Below are 22401 nucleotides of genomic sequence, written 5' to 3'. Positions count from 1 at the left end.
GAAATATGGCTCTAAAGTGCTGCAGGGTTGTAATTTGTGTCTATACTTGTGAATGTAATACAGTAATATCAGAGAGGCTCCGTCGGCTGAACAAAGATGTAAATTAAAGGGTATTACAGACGTCCTTCTCCCCAGCAATGCTTTCCAGCTCTTCCAGGGGAACCTCAAGGCGTTCCCAGGCCAGTTGGATGTGCCCAGAAAACATCTAAAGGGAGGCGTCCAGTAAGATCCTGATCTCCAAACTACCTCAGCTGGCCCCTTTTCCACGTGAAGGAGCAGCAGCTCTACTCCAAGCTCCTCACCCTATCTTTAAGGCTGATCCCAGCTACCCTACGAAGGAAGCTCATTGCAGCAGCTTGAATCCATGATCTCATACTTTCGATCACTACCAAAAGCTCATGACCAAAGGTGAGGGTCGAACCGTAGAAGGACTGGTTAAATCGAGAGTTTTGCCTTCTGGCTCAGCTCCCTCTTCACCTCAACTGTCCGACACAACGCCCGCACTAAACCGCCTGTCCATCTCACACTCTATTTTATCCTCACTGTACACAAGAACTCGAGATACCGACATACTGCCTTCGCTTGGAGCAGTGACTCACTCCCAAAGTTTAGGGTGCAATCCATAGTCTTCCAGGAAAGGACCATGGCCCTGGAGGTTCTGACTCTTGTCCCTAAACTTCACACTTGGCTGCACCACCCCAGTGTGTGCTGAAGATCAGGTTCTGAAGGAGCCAATAGAACCACATCATCTGCAAAGAGCTGAGACGCGATTCTGAGGTCCCCACACCAAACACTCTTCTCCTCCCGGCTGTGCCTTTAAATCCTGTCCGTGAAAATCACAAACAAAGGATTGGTGACAAGGGACAACCCTGGTGGAGGTGTTGTGGCAGAATGAAGAGGAGAGACGCAATTCTTGGAGATGCAACCAGCGGGGACCTTTATTCTTGTGCTCACAATGACAAGTTCACAACAGGCTCTTTGAGAGTAAAGGTCGCCGACCCCTGAACTAAGTGGAGGCACCTGGGCCCGGTGCGCTCCCACTATAAGGCTCCGCCTTCCCGGCAACCAGTGGCGCTCTCCTTGTTATGTCTAATAAACTCTTTGCTTTTGGCCAACTGAGCCAGGTCGTGACAGGCCCCTACACAGGAACCCACACTTGAGCAGCTGCAAATTGAGTTAAAAGGACTATATGAAGCAACTCACTGCCGTACATAGATCCATCTAGTGCAGGAGAAGGGAAAAGAGCCAGGCTCTGACCAGAAACCAGAGAGACCAGTGGTACCAGGGGACCAGGGGTCAGTGTTTAATAACGGCAGGAGATCAGCTTGATGTTGAGGTCAGAACGAGCCGACTGTGGAATCATGTCTATTATGTACATGTGGAAATAAAAAACATTGACACTTCAAAGGAGTCCGGATGACTTATGAACTAGTACGAGTGGATAATGGTGATCCTGAACCCACGATAATACTAGCGTACGAATTGGTAAACAACAACATAAAGCTGCGCATCCAACATCAAGGGGTGACAATTAACTTAGTGAAAAGAGAAACCCACGCATTAGAGATGATAGAGGGGGAAGCGAAGCACAATGAGCTGTGTGGGCGGAGTATTAATAATGTCACCGGTGGGTCAGCATGGACAACTGTTGAGTCTATCTGTCTTAATTCATTTTTCAGATGAAGTGTTCCCCTTTGTTTTGTTTCTCGTCGGACATCATTTACAGACGCACCGCTCCACAACCCGGAACTACATCTTCCCTCGTTGTTTGTGAAATCACACCAGTGTGTGTGTGTGTGTGTGGGACACATTTAAAAGATGTTTTACTGGATGAAGAGGAGCAGCGACTCCGAGACACTCGACATGTCTAAAGCCGAGATTCTGAGAGGAATCGTTACCGAGAAACTCACCACGGCCGCGCAGGAGATCTTGGCGGTGGTGGAGAGGACCGTGGCCGGCTACGAGGAGGAGGCGTCGGGCTTCAGGCGGGAGATCGACCGGCAGGAGAAGCAGCTGGAGGTCCTCCTGCAGCCTCGTGTCTCTCTGGAGAGGAGAGGTCTGTGGCGGAACTCCGCTCATCATTTACCTTTGTTTGCTTCCTGACGAAGCTGCAGACTTCAGAGGACATCAAATAAAACGCGAACACACTTTGTGCTGATGTGGTTCACAACTCGGAACACATCAAGTTTAACTAAGTTGAACACATTAAGCCCGTTTTCCACTAATCAATGTGTTAATACGGTGAAATACCTTCGCGGAACCGTCGTGTGTTTCCGTTGGTGTTCGGCTACGTTCGTGTTTAAATGTGTGTCTCACTCTCTTTATCTTTCGGTTGAAAACACGAAGCCCTGGTTCCGGATGAGGAAGGTCACGAGGTGGTTGTTCTGAGTGAGGAAGAGGCGGAAGGGGAGGAGTCACGGCAGTCACGTGAGTTACTTTATAAAAGTATTAGTGAAACTATGAAAATATAAATAATATATAATGTTCCTTCACCAGTGATGCAGGAAGTATTCAGGTCCTTTACTGCAGTAAATGTACAAATACCACATTATAAAGTAAAAGCACGAGTACCACACGGTACAAATCCTGTGATACAGTAAAAGTACTCCTTTCACAGTAAAAGTACTAAAATCACACTTTAAAAGTACTCTGTCACAGTATAAGTACTCGGACCATCACTTAAAATGTACAGTATAAGTGTTTTGAAACAGTGAAAGGAGTTGAAGTGTCTGTGATGAACTGAACTGGGAGTTGTGGTCTGAACTGGTCCAGCTGTGGAGGACACTGGGAGTCTGGGTCCAGCTGTGGAGGACACTGGGAGTCTGGGTCCAGCTGTGGAGGACACTGGGAGTCTGGGTCCAGCTGTGGAGGACACTGGGAGTCTGGGTCCAGCTGTGGAGGACACTGGGAGTCTGGGCCTCCTGTGGTTCGATGACGAAGACGACGAAGAGCAGCGGCGAGCGGCGACGAGCTCCAGACGGAGACGAGAAGACCTGAAGGACCCGGACTATCAAACCACACAGTATGTAGCATGCTAGTTAGCTAAGCACGATGTTAGCATGCCAGTTAGCTTAGCATGTTAGTTAGCTTAGCACAATATTAGCATGTCAGTTAGCTTAGCATGATGTTAGCATGCCAGTTAGCTTAGCATGCTAGTTTTAATGTGTATTTATATAAGTTACAATACGTTCACTGTCTTTTGCTTTGTTGTTCAGTGGCAGGTTAATTTTCCCCAGAGGCCGGTCTGACAGGAGAAGGCCCGGCAGACCTCGGAGCACTGAAACACAGATCCAGCTGGTGCTGAGGGTCTGCGTCCTGGAGGACTCTCGGACCGTCGTGCTCTCGAACACCGGTTCGTTCTATAAGACAGCAGAGTGTCTTTTTTTACAGCCGCGGTGATAAAAGTATAAAAAAAAATTTTTTTTAATCTTCTTCAGTTTTTAAGAAGTACCCGGTTCAGGAGTTGAGGTGTCCTCGAGGACTCCAGGAGGAGGACTTCCTGGACCTGCTGAGGTCCACGTTCCCTCAGCTGGCCGATCGGAGACCCTTTGACGTCTTCACATCGGACCGGACGAAGACGCTCCAGCCTCTGAGGGTGGAGACGCTCACGCCTGAGGAGATCTGCCGGAGCATCCGGCTCTCCGGCCGGGGAAACTCTGCCCTCTACATCCGCCTGAAGGTGAGTCCCGAGTCAGCTGGTTTACTAAAACATATGAAGATTTAGCTGTAATTAAATCGCAATAAGCGGATAAAAAGATGCAGAAATAACGACGTAATGATGTTGAATTGTTAAAACTCTGATTTTATGTTTTGACGCTTTTTGTATGCAACACGACAAGCAAACGACTTTTAAACTGTTTCTTTTCTGAATGGAGTTTGTTTTGATCCGTGCTATGCTAAGCTAACATTGTAGCAGCTCCATCAACACTCAGAATAACTTCATATAGACTTAAATACAGCAGCGACTATATTGTTTATAACAGAAGTCTACAGTTAATACACATACACATACACTTGCCGAGCACTAATATATATATATATGTATATGTGTATATATATATATATTAGTGCTGGGCAAGTTAACGTGTTAACGCATTAATCAATTAACGCCGACAATTATTTTATCGCGCGTTAACACAGTTTTAGTTTTATTATTCAGCGGACATTTTTAACACAAGAACCGGCCGAACAGCCGGCAGCGAGCGGTGAACAGCTGTTTGTGTGGCGTCTCTTCCTGTTTCCTTCCCCTACATTCCCCTGGGTCCTAAGTCCCTCCATGTACAGCTTCTTATCACCCTCTATGTACCAACGTACATTTATAACAAACACCACACATGTTACGCTAATCAGCGTAGCATAGTGTCTGACCAACATACCAAAAAAAGCAAAAAAGAAATGATTCATTTAAATTATTTACCATTTTTTTTATTGTTTTTAAAGTGTTTAGTTTGTAATATGTATAATAATCATATCATTGAGTTATCACTACTGAGAGTTTAACAAACATTAAAACATGACGTAGATAGGTTTGCAGGTTTCAAGATGTTTATTTAAATTCATCTCTGACACACATGAAGATAAAGTTGTGAACAGCGGCTGAATATCTATGATCAGAATCAGTATAACTGTGTTATAACTGCTGCTGTGTGAAGAGAATCCTGCTGTTAACAAGAACCTGATGAGTTTAACGTGTTTACACCAAATGTTGTTGACCTTTAGTTCATAGAGCAGCACTTTAAAATAAAAGTGAGCAATACACTACTTTTGAATTAATTATTGAACTTTGGGCATAACAATGTGATTAATCGCAAAAAAATTATGGGAATAATCGCGATTAAAAATTGTAATCGTTGCCCAGCAGTAATATATATATATATATAACTATATATATATATAGTTTCCTCTGGTCTGTGTACTAATATGAGGTAGAAAATTAGCTCTCTAGCTTACAGTAGAACCTTTATGTTGAGGTAGAAACTGAAATGTTGATTAATGTGCACTTTTTCATTTAATTTAATTTAATAGAAATTAAATAAAATGTGATGGAAATTAAATTTAAATCTAATTCAATGGACATTAAAACTAAATTAATTTAAATTAAATGAGAACTCTCTGGGACCACAGGAAGCTTTTTTTCTATCATTTCTAATTCAACAAGGTCAGACTGTCAAAGATGAGAACTGAGACTGTGATTTTAGGAAAGAAAAATAAAGTTTTTACTGAGATATGAACTTTAAACTCTTGTTTCAGAGCGGAGAGGATCCTCAGAGCAGCAGTGAAGACCTTCATGGTCTGCAGAGACCTGCTGGGTCTCCGTCCGGCTCGGCCACGACGTCGGCTGACGAGACGGAAACCTTCAGCAGGTAAATAAAGAGGAGAGACCTCAGGTGTCTGGTCACAGAGAGGAGAGATCTCAGGTGTCTGGTCACAGAGGAGAGACCTCAGGTGTCTGGTCATAGAGAGGAGAGACCTCAGGTGTCTGGTCACAGAGAGGAGAGACCTCAGGGGTCTGGTCACAGAGAGGAGAGACCTCAGGTGTCTGGTCACAGAGAGGAGAGACCTCAGGTGTCTGGTCATAGAGAGGAGAGACCTCAGGTGTCTGGTCACAGAGAGGAGAGACCTCAGGTGTCTGGTCACAGAGAGGAGAGACCTCAGGTGTCTGGTCACAGAGGAGAGACCTCAGGTGTCTGGTCACAGAGAGGAGAGACCTCAGGTGTCTGGTCACAGAGGAGAGACCTCAGGTGTCTGGTCACAGAGCAGGAAAACACAGTTTATATGATTAGGAAGCGTTTGTCACACATGATGTGTTCAAGGAACGTCGGAAAGATGAAAATCTGATTGTGTAGTTTTGGCGAGTCCTTAAAGAAAACTTATTTTTCAATCCCGCCGGCGGGATTTTGGGTTTCAGATTGTTAATAATAAGTCGAGTGACGACATATAATAAAGATTTAAATCAGCTGTTTTCAAACAGAAGTGGGAGGAGCTTCAAAGAAACATTTCTGCTCATTGTGCCCTCCAGGTTATCGTCTCCCTCGGTACAGTCTGACAGGAGGAAGCGGGGCAGACCCCGCCTCGGCGAAGAGCCGACCCACCACGTCCTTAGAGTCTGCATGCTGGAGGACTCCCGGTCCGACCGGACGCCTCACAAAGGTAAATGACACTTTCAGGGTTCATGTTCTGAGATGATCCGGGTCTACTCACTGACTGAGTCCTCCTCCTTGTTTCAGGGCTGACCAAGTCCTCGGTGCGGGAGGTGAAGTGTCCTCGTGGACTCCGGGAGGAGGACTTCCTGGACCTGCTTCGGTCCACTTTCCCTCAGCTGGGGGGTCACGACAAACCGTTTGACGTCTTCAAGTCCGACAGAAGCCGGAGACTCCAGAAGCTCAAAGTGAAGACCATGACCCCCGAGGAGATCTTCAGGACCAGGTCCACCGGAGAGAAGACCCTGATCTACATCAGACTGAAGGTACTCACTGTGGTATTGGTACATTTACTCTAGTACTTCAGTACACAGTCAAGCTACTTTCTTCTTCTCAGAGGTTCATATTGTACTTTTTACTGTACTACATCTCAGAGGTACATATTGTACTTTTTACTGTACTACATCACAGAGGTACATATTGTACTTTTTACTGTACTACATCACAGAGGTACATATTGTACTTTTCAGTGTCTTTTTCATTAAAAACATGAACTGTTGCAGACTGGAGATGAGGAAGAGGAGGAGGAGGAGGAGCTTCACCTTTCACAGAGAAGCGATGAAGCCGGACTCAACTCAAGGTAATTTAAAAAGAATCATTCTGCGTAAAACAAGTACTTGGTTCTTTTGATGCTCATACTTAAGTAAAATATAGAACTTTGAATTACTACTGAAAGTACTTCTTCTACCACTGGTTTGATTCAGACACATCATCTTTGAATTAGTATTACTGTGTTTTTTTAAATTCTCTCCTTGAGTTTGTTGTCATTTATCGTAAACAAATAAAATATTAAAGTTTCTTTCTTCAAAAAATCACATTTATTCACTAAAAATTAGTTTCTTTTAAGTTAAACACCACAAAGCTTTTATTTATTTAGCTATTTAAACCCTCGAGACCTGCTCAAAAGAACAGTGTAATCCTGCTGCACTACGGATCATAAGACATACTGATACTCAAAGTAATCTCTTACTTTTTGCTCCACATCAGCCCAGTTCAACATGTAGAAGGTAACAGAGCGGACGTCCTGTCACAGCAACAGGACGTGGAAACAAAGGAAGACGCTGCTGCTGATGTAGACGCTGACGCTGACGAGGACGGAGGCGATTTGTTGGATGGAGACGACGACTGGGAACCCGATTCGCCGCAGACGTCAAAGAGGAAGAGGAAGCGAGGAGCCAAAGCGTCCGGCGTGGAGCGGAAGTTGATCTCAAGCGGTAAAACACCCTGTAAAGTCTGTGGGGTTTGGTACAGGACACAAGGCAGTTTAATCAAACACGCCTGGAGCCACGTGGATGAGCCACGGTGCATCTGCGGAGTGTGCGGCGAGCGCTACAAGTCCGCGGACGACTTGAAGGGACATCTCAAAAAATATAAAAAGACCCACGAGTGCTCGTACTGCAGGAAGTCCTTCCTCACCGTCACCGGCCTCAAGTGCCACACCACCCTCCACACGGGAAACAGGCCGTTCAAGTGCGACGTCTGCGGCAAGACCTTCGCTCACGTGTCCAGCTTGAGTAACCACCGCTGGGTGCACGTGGAGGAGAAACCGTACAAGTGCGCCGTCTGCCCGAAGGCGTTTGGCCTGAGGGCTCAGCTCCAGGCCCACGTCAAGGTGCACACTGGCCGAGACCGGTACCACTGCTCCGTCTGCGGGAAGTCGCTGTACGACCTGCGCTCCCTCACCCGCCACAAGGCCACGCATTCGGGGGAGCGGCGCTACGGCTGCGACATCTGCGGGAAGCGCTTCAAACTCTCGTGCACGCTTAAGTCTCACGAGAAGACGCACGCGGTGAGGGAGCGGCCGTTCCTCTGCCACGTCTGCTGCAAGACCTTCCTCTCCAACTGCGGCCTGACGGCGCACATGCGGACGCACAGCGGCGAGCGGCCGTTTGCCTGCGGCGTCTGCGGTAAAGGCTTTGTGTCCAACGGCGAGCGAAAGGCGCACACACGCGTGCACACAGGCGAGGCGCCGTACGGCTGCTCGGAGTGCGGCCGCTTCTTCAAACGCAAGACCCACCTGAGCAACCACGTGAGGAGCCACCTGGGCATCAAGCTGTTCGTGTGCGCCGTGTGCGGGAAGCCGTGCTCCCGCCAGGAGCACCTGACGGTCCACATGAGGACGCACAACGGGGAGAGACCCTACCAGTGCACCGTCTGCGACAGGGCCTTCACGCAGAGCCACTGTCTGAAGACGCACATGAAGAGCCACGGGGCAGCGGGGGCGGACACGTTCCTGAACAAACCGTGAAGGTCTGAGAGGAAGACGAGACCAGAACACAGTTTGTTTGTTTTTAAACGGAGCAAATCAAATTTCAGAAGTATCACGATACCGATCCATATGAGCTGTTTTGTTTTTGTTTATAACAGCTGATCTACAGGACCGTCCCAAAATCATGCAAACCGTAGTCAGTTAAACCGTCAAAAACTCTAAATGTTTTACATTCTTAAAAATCATCTTTAGCTGTTATTTACATAAAAACACACAATTCAAAAGATCGGGGAATAAAAGATTTTATTTTTATTGATGAAAACAAATCATAACTATTAGTGTTAATGATGTATAATAATCTCTTAGAGCTCGTGTTAGAAAGTTAAACAGCTCATAATTCATCTCTAATATCTATTTTATGTTCATGTGAAAACATCTTCAAACTACTTGATTATTCTTTATCACCAAAACTACATTTTACAGATTACATGTGAACACATCATGATAACGTTATAATTTACTTTGATGGTTAAACTGTGAAATTAAAAAATAACAATCTCAGAATTTTAACATTTTAGAACTTTGGCTTCTTTTTGTTGTATTGGAAAAAAGGTAAAGCAGTGACAAAAATAGTTTTTGTTTTACCTAAAACAATGTCAAACAACACCCAGCTCTACTTTTTGATAAATAAATAACAAATAAAAAAAACTTCTGGAACAATTCATCGATTAGTTAATCAATATAAAAGTAATGCAACATCGATATTAACAGTCTTAGTAATTGATTGCTTTTGTTTTACATTGGAAGTAGTATTTAAAGAAACATGTTTGTTAATTAGTTGTTTTAATCAGCTGTTCTCTGATTCCAGCGTCTCAAATTTAAAGAAAAATAACTTAAGTTTTTCAGTTTTACATCGTTTTAATCTGAATATATAAAATATGATCCACAGATAATTCATCTGTTTCAGTTTATTAGTTAAAATTAGTAAAATTGTTCGATCACATTGTGAAACAGCTTCGTGTGTAGTTCACTTGTATCGACTTCGTGGTGCATTCACTGCCTCCAGGCCATGTGACGCTCACAAACAGAAATTCATCAACCGTACAGCGATTTTATTTCTTACATGTTTTACTTGACTTCCTGTTGTTTTAATAAAAATAGAAATGTTGTTTTTATGTTTTTATTCTCGTTCCACTTTTTTCATAGACGTGTATTTAATGTTGCATTCAGGGCAACTGGGAAATGTGACGTTTCCTCAAACTGAGTCGTTTAAACTGTGAAATGATTTCTAATTGATTTCTACAAATGTGCTTCCTTGATGAATGTGACATCAGAACACTTTCAAATCCCACGGGGCCCTGAATGCAGCATTTGGTGCCTTAAAGTGCATGTTTTCCTCAACAGATATTATTCAACTATTAACCACAAAAAGCTGTTTGTGACCAAAATAAACTTCATTCTGTGTAAAAACAATTTATCCCATTTATGACGTTTTGTGAGTAAACGTGTCGGCACGCGGTACAAAGTACATTTACCACAAGTTTGAGATACTTGTACTTTTACCTGATTGTTTTCCTTTCATGCTACTTTCTACTTTTCCTCCGCCTCATTTATCCGCCGACTTTATTGTTATCAAAACTTTATTGTTATCAAAACTTTATTGTTATCAAAACTTTATTGTTATCAAAACTATGAAAGAACATCTGTTGGTTCCAGATTGAATACTGTAAAGTTACATATACTTTTACTGAGGTAAAATTTTAGATTTTTTGATATTAATACTTATCGTAGTAAAGAATGTCGGCGCCCCTTAATTTTACAATTTATTCATTTTATTCATTTTCAAAACTGTAATTTGTCATTTACGAACCAACGATATACACAATAATAAATATGATTGTAACACTGAAATCAGGATAAATTAGGTAATTTGCACAAAAAAAGGTGGTTTCCAGGGTGTCTTTGTGTTGCGTTCAGGGGAGCTCCAGCATGTCGTGTTCAGCCAGGATTCGCTGAGTTTGCGTGTGCACGAGCGCGAGGGCGTTAATGATGGTGTGCAGGACGGGCGTGGCCTCCCGCTGGCTCCGCACGCAAACCAGCTGTAGGAAGTAGCGTCGGTCCGGGAGGGCGAGGAAGACGAACTCTGCAGCTCGACGGAGCAGCCAGGGGTGGTGGGGGGCCAACGCCACCATGTAGGCATCCCTGAGGGGGGGGGAGAACGTTAGCATGATGTCATGACCTGGAACCTGTTAGCTTTAGCCTCAGTCTGTTATTATGACTTCATGACGTAGAACCTGTTAGCTTTAGCCTGTTAGCCTGTCGCTACCTGCTCAGCTCTCCAGGTGTTCTGTACCGTCCGTCGGCGTCCGGTCCTTCAGCCAAACCCTCTAACATGAGCTTCAACCACAGCAGAGACCGATGCAGCCGCAGCAGCGTCCGGCAACCCGAGTCCGTCCGCCGCGAGAAGTCCACCACGCCATCTTTTAGCTCCGCCTCCACCATGGAGCGAACCGACCGATTCGCCTCCGAGAGGAAGAAAAAATCAGCCGATAACTTCATATAATCCCCCAGCACGTTTTTTTTTGCGACACTCACCCCAATTTGTAGTCCAGCGCTGTCAGGTGGACCACGTTTCCCATGAGCCTCCAGGCTGCGTTTGAGCGACAGCTCTCGTATCAGCACGACTTTTTCCTTCACTTTGTGAGAAAAGAAACCGACCATCGTCCCGAGAGACTCCATGAACCTGAAAGAGAGATTTAAAGTTTGGACGATGCTACTGCAATCTAGAAACGGAGGAATCTGTAGTCAGTTTGTAGTCCGGGGATGTATTGACCAATCACGTCTGAGCAGGCTTTAAAGTGAAGTCAAAGCTTCATGAGTTAAAGCTGCATTCTCTCTAGTGTCCACCAGGGGGCGACTCCTCTGGTTGTATAGAAGTCTATGAGAAAATGACTCTACTTCTCTCTTGATTTATTACCTCAGTAAACATTGTAAACATGAGTTTATGGTCTCAATCTCTAGTTTCAAGTCTTCTTCAATACAGCATGATGTTCATTTAGTAAATGATGGTCCATTTAGAGTCACACAGACCATAAAGCAGGGGATGCTTTAGGGGCGGGGCTACACAGTGATTGACAGGTCTCTACCAGAGACGTATACGGCGTCTCTACGTCACTCCTCCTCAGTCCAGATGTGGTCACTTCCTGTTCACTGGTTGCAAAAAGCTAAGATGGCGACAGAGTTAGGCTAGTTTCCAGTCTTTATGCTAAGCTAACGTAGCTTCATATTTTGCAGACATGAGGGAAGAAAAGTATTAGTTTAAAATAAGTTGTGTACTTGAGGAGCTGATCCCAGCTCTGCAGGTACGGCTCCAGCAGGACGTCGTCGGGGTTCTCCAGGCTGGACTTTAAATACCGCAGCAGACGGCGAGCCTGAAACGGTTGGCCGGGACACTCCGGTATGAGGGGCGGGGCTTCCGCCCCCTCCTCAGGTACCAATAGAGGCTGAAAGAAGAAAAAAAATACACAAAAGAGTTTATAGTGTTTATCTCGATATCCGTACCTAATTTATTTTCAGAATTCATGAGATCTCATTGGTTTGAGATGAGTTACGTAACGTGTTTAAATGTAAACACAGACGTGTGTTCGTCTCACCGTTTGGCGGTAAAACTTCAAACATGGCTGCCAGGAGCCGCCACAGTCTCCGACTCCACCCTGAGCTGAAGGACAACAAACAGGAACCAGAATACAGCCGGTGGTTATTCTGGAAGCTGTAATCACCCGGCTTATTAAACGTCTAAGGCCTTTGTTTATCAAAATATTCATAATTTAATAAACTAGAAATTAGTTTGATAGAATTGTTAATCCATGATCACAGCTGTCATTATTTTACTACTTTGTTTTTATATTTAGTTTTTTTTTTTTATTCCAATATTTGCCTGGAAAACATGTTACTGATTCATATCTGAATTCCCCACAAACAATAATTAAAAAATATAAAATATAAATATATAAATCAATAATAGTTACTAACGGTTACATGTGATCACATTTGAATATTTCCCTCCATGTAATGACTCAAACACTAAATAACAGCAGAAGAAGTAAACCGACTCTTTAATCAAGTAAAAGTACTAATACCACGATGTTAAAGTCCTGTGTTTGAAATCCTACTGACGTAAAATGTACTTCAGTATTATCAGCTGAATGTACTTAAAGTATTTAAAGTAAAAGTACTGGTGATGAAATAAATTAAACGATTAAGAAGTAAAATTAATAACTTGTTTATCAGGTCACAGTACGAGTATAAAGTGGCAGAAAACAAAAAGTACAAGTACCTCATGATAGTACTTCAGTAGTTGAGTAAATGTACTCTATAATAAAGCTTAAGAGCAGCTGACTCAGCCAATCAGAGAGAGGCGTGGATCCAACATGGCCGACAGCGGCGGAGGAAACTCACGGAGCCACAAGGAGCTGATGAAGAGGAGCAGAGCCAACATGGCCGCCAGCAGCAGGAGGCGAAGCAGCTTCATCCGTGTGAGGAGAACCATGTTAACCACATCACACACACACACACACACTCGTATATTAAAAAACAACACACACCCACACACACTCTTTCCCTTTAGCTCCTCAGTTAAAACAAGACGACGCTGTCATCACATTCTCTCTCTCTCTCGGTGGGGTTAAAGGTCGTCTGTTGGTTCACTCCCACTGCTGCACACACACCTTCACACTTGACCCCCCCCCCCGTCCTGTTTATCTCTGTTTTATCACTCACACACACACACACACACACACACACACCATTCTACGACTTCTTCAAGGTTTCAGCCCCGATAAGACCCTGTGGTGAGTTCAGGTGTCTGTAATAACAGTAGGACAGTTGAGTGTCTGTGGTGAGTTCAGGTGTCTGTAATAACAGTAGGACAGTTGAGTGTCTGTGGTGAGTTCAGGTGTCTGTAATAACAGTAGGACAGTTGAGTGTCTGTGGTGAGTTCAGGTGTCTGTAATAACAGGACAGTTGAGCGTCTGTGGTGAGTTCAGGTGTCTGTAATAACAGTAGGACAGTTGAGTGTCTGTGGTGAGTTCAGGTGTCTGTAATAACAGTAGGACAGTTGAGTGTCTGTGGTGAGTTCAGGTGTCTGTAATAACAGTAGGACAGTTGAGCGTCTGTGGTTAGTTCAGGTGTCTGTAATAACAGTAGGACAGTTGAGTGTCTGTGGTGAGTTCAGGTGTCTGTATTAACAGTAGGACAGTTGAGCGTCTGTGGTGAGTTCAGGTGTCTGTAATAACAGTAGGATAGTTGAGTGTCTGTGGTGAGTTCAGGTGTCTGTAATAACAGTAGGACAGTTGAGTGTCTGTGGTTAGTTCAGGTGTCTGTAATAACAGTCGGTGGTTTATTAATCACACAAGAGTAAAAACTGAGGAGAAAATGATTTATTGATGTTAAAATGAAACATGTAGCACCTTTAAGAGTCATAAAGATGTTGAAAGACACATGATGGATTTATTCTCCCACACATCTGATTGATTGATTGATTGATTGATTGATTGATTGATTGATTGATTGATTGATTGATTGATTGATTGATTGGTTGATTGATTGATTGGTGTCTTTGGTGTGTGAGTCTGGTGTGTCTGTGTGCTTGTGCTTGTTTTTAGTGTAAAGCTAAAGTTGAATTTAAATCTCAAGGTAATAATAAAGGTTTTCTACGACTAAAAGAAGTACATTTTTTAAGGTAGAATAAGGATTTTAACATTGTTCTGTTGTTAAAGCCTGAAGAGAAGATAAATAAAAGATAAGGAGGAATACTAATTGTTTTTGTTTTAAGGGGAGTAAAGCTGTAACTTTATGAACAAGGAAAGAGCTTTAGGGTTAAAGTGGATTTGTTCGGGAGAATAAAGGCTTTGCTGAGGTTCAGGTTATAGACCAATAATAATCAAGCTTTTTCTTACCGTATTGTTTAAAACAATAAAGAAGTTTTGACATTAGAGAATGTTCTATATAAAAACAGACTTAACTGGTAGAAAAAGAGTTTGTGACACATTTGGGTGAGATAAAGTTTGTGTAAAGGGTTTAGAGAAGGTTTTGGTTTTCCTGTAGTGTGTTGGAGTTTTCCTTTTAACTTTACACTTCCACCTTAAAAAGGTTTGTGTGTGTGTGTGTGTGTGTGTGTGTGTGTGTTGAGGTTAGCTGAGTCCTTCAGCTTTGACCTGCAGGACGTCACTCAGTCCGGGACGTTTCTGGAGAACCTGAGGAACAAAGACACACCGTCAGTAAACCAGTCCTAATAAAACCTCACGGTAGTCTGAGTTCTCTTTGAGGAACTTTGTAGCGAATGAGAGAGTGATGTTGTTACTTTGTAGTGAATGAGAGAGTGATGTTGTTACTTTGTAGTGAATGAGAGAGTGATGTTGTTACTTTGTAGTGAATGAGAGAGTGATGTTGTTACTTTGTAGTGAGTGAGAGAGTGATGTTGTTACTTTGTAGTGAGTGAGAGAGTGATGTTGTTACTTTGTAGTGAATGAGAGAGTGATGTTGTTACTTTGTAGTGAATGAGAGAGTGATGTTGTTACTTTGTAGTGAATGAGAGAGTGATGTTGTTACTTTGTAGTGAATGAGAGAGTGATGTTGTTACTTTGTAGTGAGTGAGAGAGTGATGTTGTTACTTTGTAGTGAGTGAGAGAGTGATGTTGTTACTTTGTAGTGAATGAGAGAGTGATGTTGTTACTTTGTAGTGAATGAGAGAGTGATGTTGTTACTTTGTAGTGAGTGAGAGAGTGATGTTGTTACTTTGTAGTGAGTGAGAGAGTGATGTTGTTACTTTGTAGTGAATGAGAGAGTGATGTTGTTACTTTGTAGTGAATGAGAGAGTGATGTTGTTACTTTGTAGTGAATGAGAGAGTGATGTTGTTACTTTGTAGTGAATGAGAGAGTGATGTTGTTACTTTGTAGTGAGTGAGAGAGTGATGTTGTTACTTTGTAGTGAGTGAGAGAGTGATGTTGTTACTTTGTAGTGAATGAGAGAGTGATGTTGTTACTTTGTAGTGAATGAGAGAGTGATGTTGTTACTTTGTAGCGAATGAGAGAGTGATGTTGTTACTTTGTAGTGAATGAGAGAGTGATGTTGTTACTTTGTAGCCAACGAGAAAGTGACGATGTTGTGGTTTTAATCAGCCAATCAGAGAGCAGGATTTAACTTGTCTCACTCACCTTTAGTGTGTTGAGGATTTCTCCAAACAGATGTTGAGCTTCCTGAGTGTCCGGCTCTTCAAAGTAATCCGCCACAGCGACCTCGACCATTATAGACCCAATGTTACCACACATACCTGCAGAGACACATTGATATGTATTTATACATCATGTAAGTGGTATAACTTACTATAACTAATAATAATAACAACAATAACAGTAAGTGTCTCACTGTGGAAGTGGAGGATGGCCTGACCGCTGACAGGTGTGTGAGTCAGGATCAGCGTCTCCAGACTCTTCAGTCCTGCTTTACACAGCTCTGTCGCCGCCTGCAGGCCGAGGTCGGCAACACGCTCCAGCTCCAACACCTGCAGGTGAGCACAGGTGTGCACTGCACACAACCAACAATCACAAACACAACATTTACTATTTAGGTTTGGCAACTTCCAGTCAACCTATTATGTTTTTTACGACAAAGGTCGTTGCACCAAAACGTCCAAAAAACACGCTCACCCAAAGCAGCCAATCCCTGAGTCCCACAGCCGGCTCCGCCCACACTGAGAGAGTGGAGGTGTGGCCAGCATCGACCAATCGTCTGCAGGCAACGGTTTCCAAAACGAGTGGGTTGTTGGCTGAAAGAGAGAAGTAATGAAATGATGGATGAGTTTAAAAGTAATATCATTTAATATTTGAGTCTGTGTTTACTCACCAGGGGTGAGCAGGCGCCACCTGCAGGCTGCTGATGTTCCTGCAGCCTGCACCCAGGGCCCAGAGAACCTCGTGACCGAGAGGATCGGATGAACTCCTGGAGGAACAGACAGGTAGAGAGACAGACAGGTAAACAGACAGACAGGTAACAGACAGACAGGTAACAGACAGACAGGTAAACAGACAGACAGGTAACAGACAGACAGGTAAACAGACAGACAGGTAAACAGACAGACAGGTAACAGACAGACAGGTAACAGACAGACAGGTAAACAGACAGACAGGTAGAGAGACAGACAGGTAGAGAGACAGACAGGTAAACAGACAGACAGGTAAACAGACAGACAGGTAAACAGTCACCTGTAGGTGAGGATCTGGAGGCTCCTGCTGTAGCAGCTGGCGAGCCACAGCGTCCTGTCTGTGAGGATGTGAGGACACTGAGAGACAGACAGGTGGAGCAGACTGCCCCCTGCTGACCGCAGCAGGGCCTCCACCCCCGGCTCCACACTGCCGCTGAGACGGGAAAACACACAGGCAGGTCAACTACAATACCCACAATGCATGTTTCCTCTCACGCTGTCACACCTCAGTGCTCCGTGTTACCGTGTGTTCTTGTGGTAATCCTCTCGCGTCTCGTCGGCTTGTCTGCTTCGAGGCTTCAGGTTGTTCAGAACCACAGACTGAGTCTGAGTGCACCACTGAGACAGAGTGGTGAGGAACTACACACACACACACACACACACACACACAGAGAAACACACTGAATGTGGATCCATCCGCCGCTGAAAATAGTCCCCAACCAACGCACTCATTCCTGAGTGTCATGTGACTCATAACGGATCATAATGTCTCGAATAGATTTAGTGTTTAAATATGATGATGATGATGATGCTATTAGTATGATGATGAAGATGATGCTCCTCTACCTCGGCGGACACTCTGGCGTTCTCCAGGCGGAGGCGTGTCCAAACCGCCGGGTGCCTGGCGACGAACCTCCAATCGGAGCAGACCTCGGCGGCGAGCAGCAAGGAGCGCACGTCCATATAAGGAAACACGCAGAAGAGCCCCGCCCTCAGCCTCAGGGACTCCGCCTCCAGCTGTCTGTCGCCGTGACGACGGGAGGGGCTGGAGTGGCGGGAGGAGGAGGGGGGGGCTTCTGCAGAGGAAAAAATATCTGAGCTTTTATTGTGAAGGAGCCACAGGAAGTGATCGCAAACACAGTTAAATGGAGACGCAGTTCACCTGAAGCAGGTGTGTGCGTCCTGGCGAAGACCAGCCTCCTCAACTCAGCGCTGCTCCAGAATCCCTCCTCCTCTTCCTCCACATCCTCTTCATCTTCCTCCTCCTCTTCTTCAGTGCTGTAATGCCGACGGTTTCTTTTGCTCCACGTTCTCCCACATCCTCCATCCTCCACCCTGGACACACAGGAGGAGGAGACGTAAACAGACAGGTAGCAGACAGACAGGTAGCAGACAGACAGGTAAACATACGTACCACGGCCTCTCTCTGTCACGTCTGGTCCAGGGTGGTGGATCGTAGAGGTCTTGATGGAGGTGGACCGCCCCCCCGTCACCGTCCCACCCACCTGAACCCAGAGACCAGGTCCGCATACGACCAGTTAGTCCACTGGGAGACAGAGAGAGAGAGAGAGAGAGGACCAGTTACTGTGTTACATCACTCAGCAGACCTGAGGTGATGCGTTCATGTACCTGAGGTGATGCGTTCATGTACCTGAGGTGATGCGTTCAGGTACCTGAGGTGATGTGTTCATGTACCTGAGGTGATGCGTTCAGGTACCTGAGGTGATGTGTTCATGTACCTGAGGTGATGCGTTCAGGTACCTGAGGTGATGCGTTCATGTACCTGAGGTGATGCGTTCAGGTACCTGAGGTGATGTGTTCATGTACCTGAGGTGATGCGTTCAGGTACCTGAGGTGATGCGTTCATGTACCTGAGGTGATGCGTTCAGGTACCTGAGGTGATGCGTTCATGTACCTGAGGTGATGCGTTCATGTACCTGAGGTGATGCGTTCAGGTACCTGAGGTGATGCGTTCATGTACCTGAGGTGATGCGTTCAGGTACCTGAGGTGATGCGTTCAGGTACCTGCGGTGATGCGTTCAGGTACCTGTGGTGATGCGTTCAGGTACCTGCGGTGATGCGTTCAGGTACCTGTGGTGATGCGTTCAGGTACCTGCGGTGATGCGTTCAGGTACCTGTGGTGATGCGTTCAGGTACCTGTAGTGATGGTGGCTGTACAGCTGCTCTCCCAGCCGGTAGGAGCCGGAGACACTGTAACTCCTCTGGAGGACGAAGAAGAAGAAGAAGAAGAAGAAGAAGAAGAAGAAGAAGAAGAAGAAGAAGGAGATGTTGGAGGAAGCAGGAAGAGAATCTACTTTAATTATTGTTTTTTGTTTTTCTCACCCGGTTGCCGATGGTTCCCTGCATCTTGTCGGCGATGACGTCGTCGGTGCTGCCGTCCAGGCTCCGCCCCTCTCGGCCCGGTGCAGGTGCGTATCCCTCGTACGGGTCGGTGTGTGTGTAGCGGTCGTGGTGGTGATGTGTGTGTGAGCCGAGCAGCAGTAACTGTCTCTCTGCACGGTCGGCTCGTTCCAACAGCGTCTCTATGAACACCTGAGTTATTAATGAACACACACATTCAGTTTACTGCTCTGAGATATATGATGGTGTGTGACGACAATAGAAGATCTTTGGAGGTCACCTGCAGTCTGGATTTAGCCTCGGCCTCTTTCTCTGCCGTCTCTCTCAGGAAACACTCGATGCCCACCATCTCCCTAAAACACACACACACACACACACACACACACACACACGTGTAGACCCCGTTTCTATTGGTGAACATGATGACATACTTTTGTGGGCGGAGCTTATGTGGAGGCGGAATAATTCTCTGAACACATTTTAGTTTTACTTCAGCGGGAGGAGAGCAGAAGGGAGAGGATGGCTAGCTAGTTAGCTAGTTAGCTTAGCCATCTCCAGAGCTAGCTAGTTAGCTAGTTAGCTACTACTCTGAGGTGATTAGTGTCTATGGGAACACAAAACAGCCTCAAGTTAAATCAACACCTCCTCTATAAAATATGACATAGTGCAGTGTTTTACATATATTTATATATATATATACATATATACCGTATATATGTATATATATATATTTAGGTGGTGTTGTCCCCTAACAGAGCTTTAGATGTAGGTAATTATAAATGTCACATAAAAACAACAATATGTAACGTGAAGCCACACTGCACAGTGTGACTGACCTCACACACACACACACACACACACACACACACACACACACACACACACACACACACATACACCCTCAGGGCTGCTACCATCTTCCATTTATCATCACAGCAAACCACAGCTGTGTGTGTGTGTGTGTGTGTGTGTGTGTGTGTGTGTGTGTGTGTGTGTGTGTGTGTGTCTCCAGTGATGCAGAATGAACACGACGTGTCCTCAGTCTGCATCATGTTGTTTCTCTTCATGCTGCGTAACGTATCACATAAAAGATAATATTACAACATTCAGTACTTCTGTTCCTGTAATGTTTTGAGGGACGTAAACAGGAAGTACAGTGTGGATGCTGTGGGCTATATTCATTTATATTTATTTACATTTTATGCAAAACAAGCTGAGTGATGTATTAGCAGCTCCTGTTCTGCAGTTCTGCAGTTATAAGATGAGTTTAATTTGTTCCTCTCCAGTTTGAATGGTGTGTTTCGTCTTAAAGCCTGTTGTGTGTCTGGAGGCTTTGAGCGTACTGAGTGTGTGTCTGTACGGATTCACAGTAAATGTAAAGAGACACTGACTGCTGTCGTTCGCTCAGCTCTCTGTCTTTTCCTTCCAGATCTTTCTTGAGTCGCTCCATCATCTCCGTGGCAGCAGAGACCTGGAAGATAAAAACATGTTTCAAATGTTTCTTCATGTTTTATATCTCCACGTTTTAAAGTCGCCCTCACCTGTCTGGACAGGTACGTCGCCCTCTCCTCCACTTCCCGCTTCTCGCTCTTCAGTCGCTCGCCGCCACGCCGCTCCCGCTGTAGCTCCGCCTCCCTCCTCTGGAGCTCCGCCTTCAGCCGACCCACGCGGCGGTTCACCCTCTCCTCCACCTCCGCGAACGTCCGGGCGATTTTGCGATCCAGGCCCAGACCCAGCCTCTCCTCCAGCCCGACCCCGACCGAGAGCCCCGACCCGGAGAACAGCTCCAGAGCGGTGCAGGGCTCGTCCTCGGGACGTCCCGCGGGAGAGCCGAACATCTCCCTGAGCAGCTGGACGGAGGCCGCCGACGAGGCCAGATCCAGGCAGGCCAGAGGGAGGGGGAGGCCGTGGGCCTCCACGCCCAGAGAGGAGCTCTGTATTTGGGGTACGGCTCGGCCGGGCAGCGGGAGCAGAGCGCCGGATCTGGAGCTTCTGACCCGAGTCTGAAACGTGAGATGAAGTCAGAGCAGCTTCTAAAAACAGCAGAGAAATGCTTAAAAATCTCTGATTCCAGCTCCTCAAATGTGATGATTCGATGCTTTTCTTTGCTTCTTATGACGGTAGAGTCACACCTGCGACAGCACCAGCAGCGTCTCGTAGGTGTGTCGGCTGACCAGGTGAGCCCGGAGCTCAGGCACGGACGAGAAACGGAACCCGTCGCCACAGCGAGGGCAGAAGTAGGGCAGCTCCGATGAAGAGGAGGAGGAGGAGGAAGAGGAAGAGGAGGAGGAAGACATGTTTCTACAGGGAGCTGCAGACCTGGATGATAAAACAGGAACAATGGAAACGCTGCAGAGGAGAGTAACTGGAGTTACTAGAATAAGTGTGTGTGTGTGTGCTGAAGGAAAGAAATCTGGGTCAATGTGTGTGTGTGTGTGTGTGTGTGTGTGTGTGTGTGCTACATATTTAATTTTGTGCGGATAAAGATTTAATGAGAGAGAAATCTGTAGATTAAAAACAGCAAAAAGCTCGACTCGTCACACTTCTGGATGAGCCAGTTGTGTCCAGACATGTTTGAATATCTCACTCACACACACACACACACACACACACACACACGCCTGTTGGATTTGACATTTGTAGGGCGTGTGTGTGTGTGAGGCTAATCGCTAAGTGAAGCATGCATCTTCCACCCCACTGACTGTGTGTGTGTGTGTGTGAGAGACGAATTTAAAGATGGATGGATGAGCAGGAAGAAAGAAATGTGAGGGCGTGGTCTCTCTCTCAGTCTGTTGAACACTAACTTCACTGTTTTCTGGAGCTACTTTCGAACTAGAAACAAAACACAATGGCGTCGTTTGTTTACCACCAGTAGCCACTTAGCTTAGCTTCGCTCGGTCCAAAGGTAGGAAGGCAAAGTTCGGCACATAGTTCACAAAAATAATAACACGCTAACCAGAGCGATTTAGAGCAGACAGAGCCAGGCTAGATGTTTCCACCAGTTTCCAGTCCTTATGCTAAGCTACGCTAGCAGCCCGGTTTCACCAATTTGTACGTCTTTTAGCGAGCAATAAGAGCGCCGTTATTGCTTTTCATGCATAATTTTTTATGCCATGTAGATAACCAGAAAACTGACTGTACATGTCCTAAAGTGTTGTTGAGTTAGTTTTAGGTTACGCTAGTGATGTTTGTGACGTGTTTTCCGTACTCAAGAAACATTTTCTCTAGATTTCGTACTTATTTTAAGCCCAGCTTATGTTCTTCCTCAACCTGACCAAGTGGTTTTGTTGCCTAAACCAGATGGCGAGACGTCAAACGTCGTGAAATAAAAATAAAGTGTTATCATGACACGCAGACTTTCCTTTAGATGTTGTGCTTTTTACACGCTTTAATGAGATCAGGTTGGCTCTATGCATATTATATATAAGTCCATCATTTTATATGTATTTTCACACGCTACTTTCACAAAATAGATCTTGAAGCACCGTGTCAAGTGGGTCGAACTAAAACGCTGGTTTCGGGTCGGGTATCCCCACACAAGTGACCAAACGCCTCGATGTAGCATCAACAAACACCAGAGCTAACGTAGCTAAAATAGCGATATGGTGGATTTACTGTTTAATCAGACTAAGAATGAGACGAGATTTAA

At 45.3% G+C, this 22401-nt stretch overlaps 3 protein-coding genes across 4 annotated transcripts; 1 reads left to right on the top strand and 2 right to left on the bottom strand.

Moving 5' to 3' along the window:
* Positions 1-1863: 1863 nt before the first annotated feature.
* Positions 1864-9847, top strand: LOC306714507 (uncharacterized protein; the record flags this gene model as incomplete). Its single annotated transcript, XM_079184550.1, has 10 exons — positions 1864-2056; positions 2347-2427; positions 2773-3022; positions 3216-3352; positions 3438-3679; positions 5251-5363; positions 6020-6150; positions 6228-6466; positions 6704-6780; positions 7188-9847. The coding sequence occupies 10 exons, from the start codon at positions 1864-1866 to the stop codon at positions 8446-8448; spliced, it is 2724 nt and encodes a 907-aa protein (XP_079040676.1). The 3' UTR covers positions 8449-9847.
* A 492-nt stretch (positions 9848-10339) lies between these two features.
* On the bottom strand, positions 10340-13081 carry gltpd2a (glycolipid transfer protein domain containing 2a). 2 transcript variants are annotated; one of them, XM_079184930.1, is made up of 6 exons: positions 12868-13081; positions 12063-12127; positions 11746-11912; positions 11005-11152; positions 10736-10932; positions 10340-10611 (listed from the first exon to the last, which is right to left on the bottom strand). In XM_079184930.1, the coding sequence occupies exons 1-6, from the start codon at positions 12956-12958 to the stop codon at positions 10383-10385; spliced, it is 897 nt and encodes a 298-aa protein (XP_079041056.1). In that variant the 5' UTR covers positions 12959-13081; the 3' UTR covers positions 10340-10382. The 2 variants fall into 2 exon arrangements, with proteins under 2 accessions (XP_079041056.1, XP_079041055.1); XM_079184929.1 differs by having other exon boundaries at positions 10736-11152.
* Positions 13082-14600: 1519 nt separating this feature from the next.
* LOC306714506 (F-box only protein 41-like) lies at positions 14601-21049 on the bottom strand (the record flags this gene model as incomplete). Its single annotated transcript, XM_079184549.1, has 16 exons — positions 14601-14663; positions 15625-15740; positions 15836-15994; positions 16117-16235; positions 16313-16408; positions 16672-16824; positions 16915-17030; positions 17238-17467; positions 17554-17726; positions 17806-17937; positions 18549-18613; positions 18735-18944; positions 19033-19105; positions 20144-20223; positions 20294-20755; positions 20885-21049. 16 exons carry the CDS (start codon positions 21047-21049, stop codon positions 14601-14603), a joined length of 2412 nt encoding a protein of 803 aa, XP_079040675.1.
* Positions 21050-22401: the final 1352 nt, after the last annotated feature.

This window comes from Pholis gunnellus (genome assembly GCF_910591455.1).
Source record: "Pholis gunnellus genome assembly, chromosome: 23".
Lineage (NCBI taxonomy): Eukaryota > Metazoa > Chordata > Actinopteri > Perciformes > Pholidae > Pholis > Pholis gunnellus.
The sequence above is the reverse complement of the archived record's forward strand: the minus strand, read 5'-3'. Positions and strand labels throughout refer to the sequence as shown.

What these genes read in the sequence shown, in the direction of transcription:
- gltpd2a (XM_079184929.1), bottom strand. Translation starts at nt 12,958, where the DNA reads ATGGTTCTCCTCACACGGATGAAGCTGCTTCGCCTCCTGCTGCTGGCG. An exon ending in AGCTGGGATCAGCTCCTCAA is followed by an intron (nt 11,153 to 11,745) that starts GTACACAACTTA and finishes TCTCTCTTTCAG; the next exon opens with GTTCATGGAGTCTCTCGGGA. An exon ending in ACACCTGGAGAGCTGAGCAG is followed by an intron (nt 10,612 to 10,735) that starts GTAGCGACAGGC and finishes CCCCCCCCTCAG; the next exon opens with GGATGCCTACATGGTGGCGT.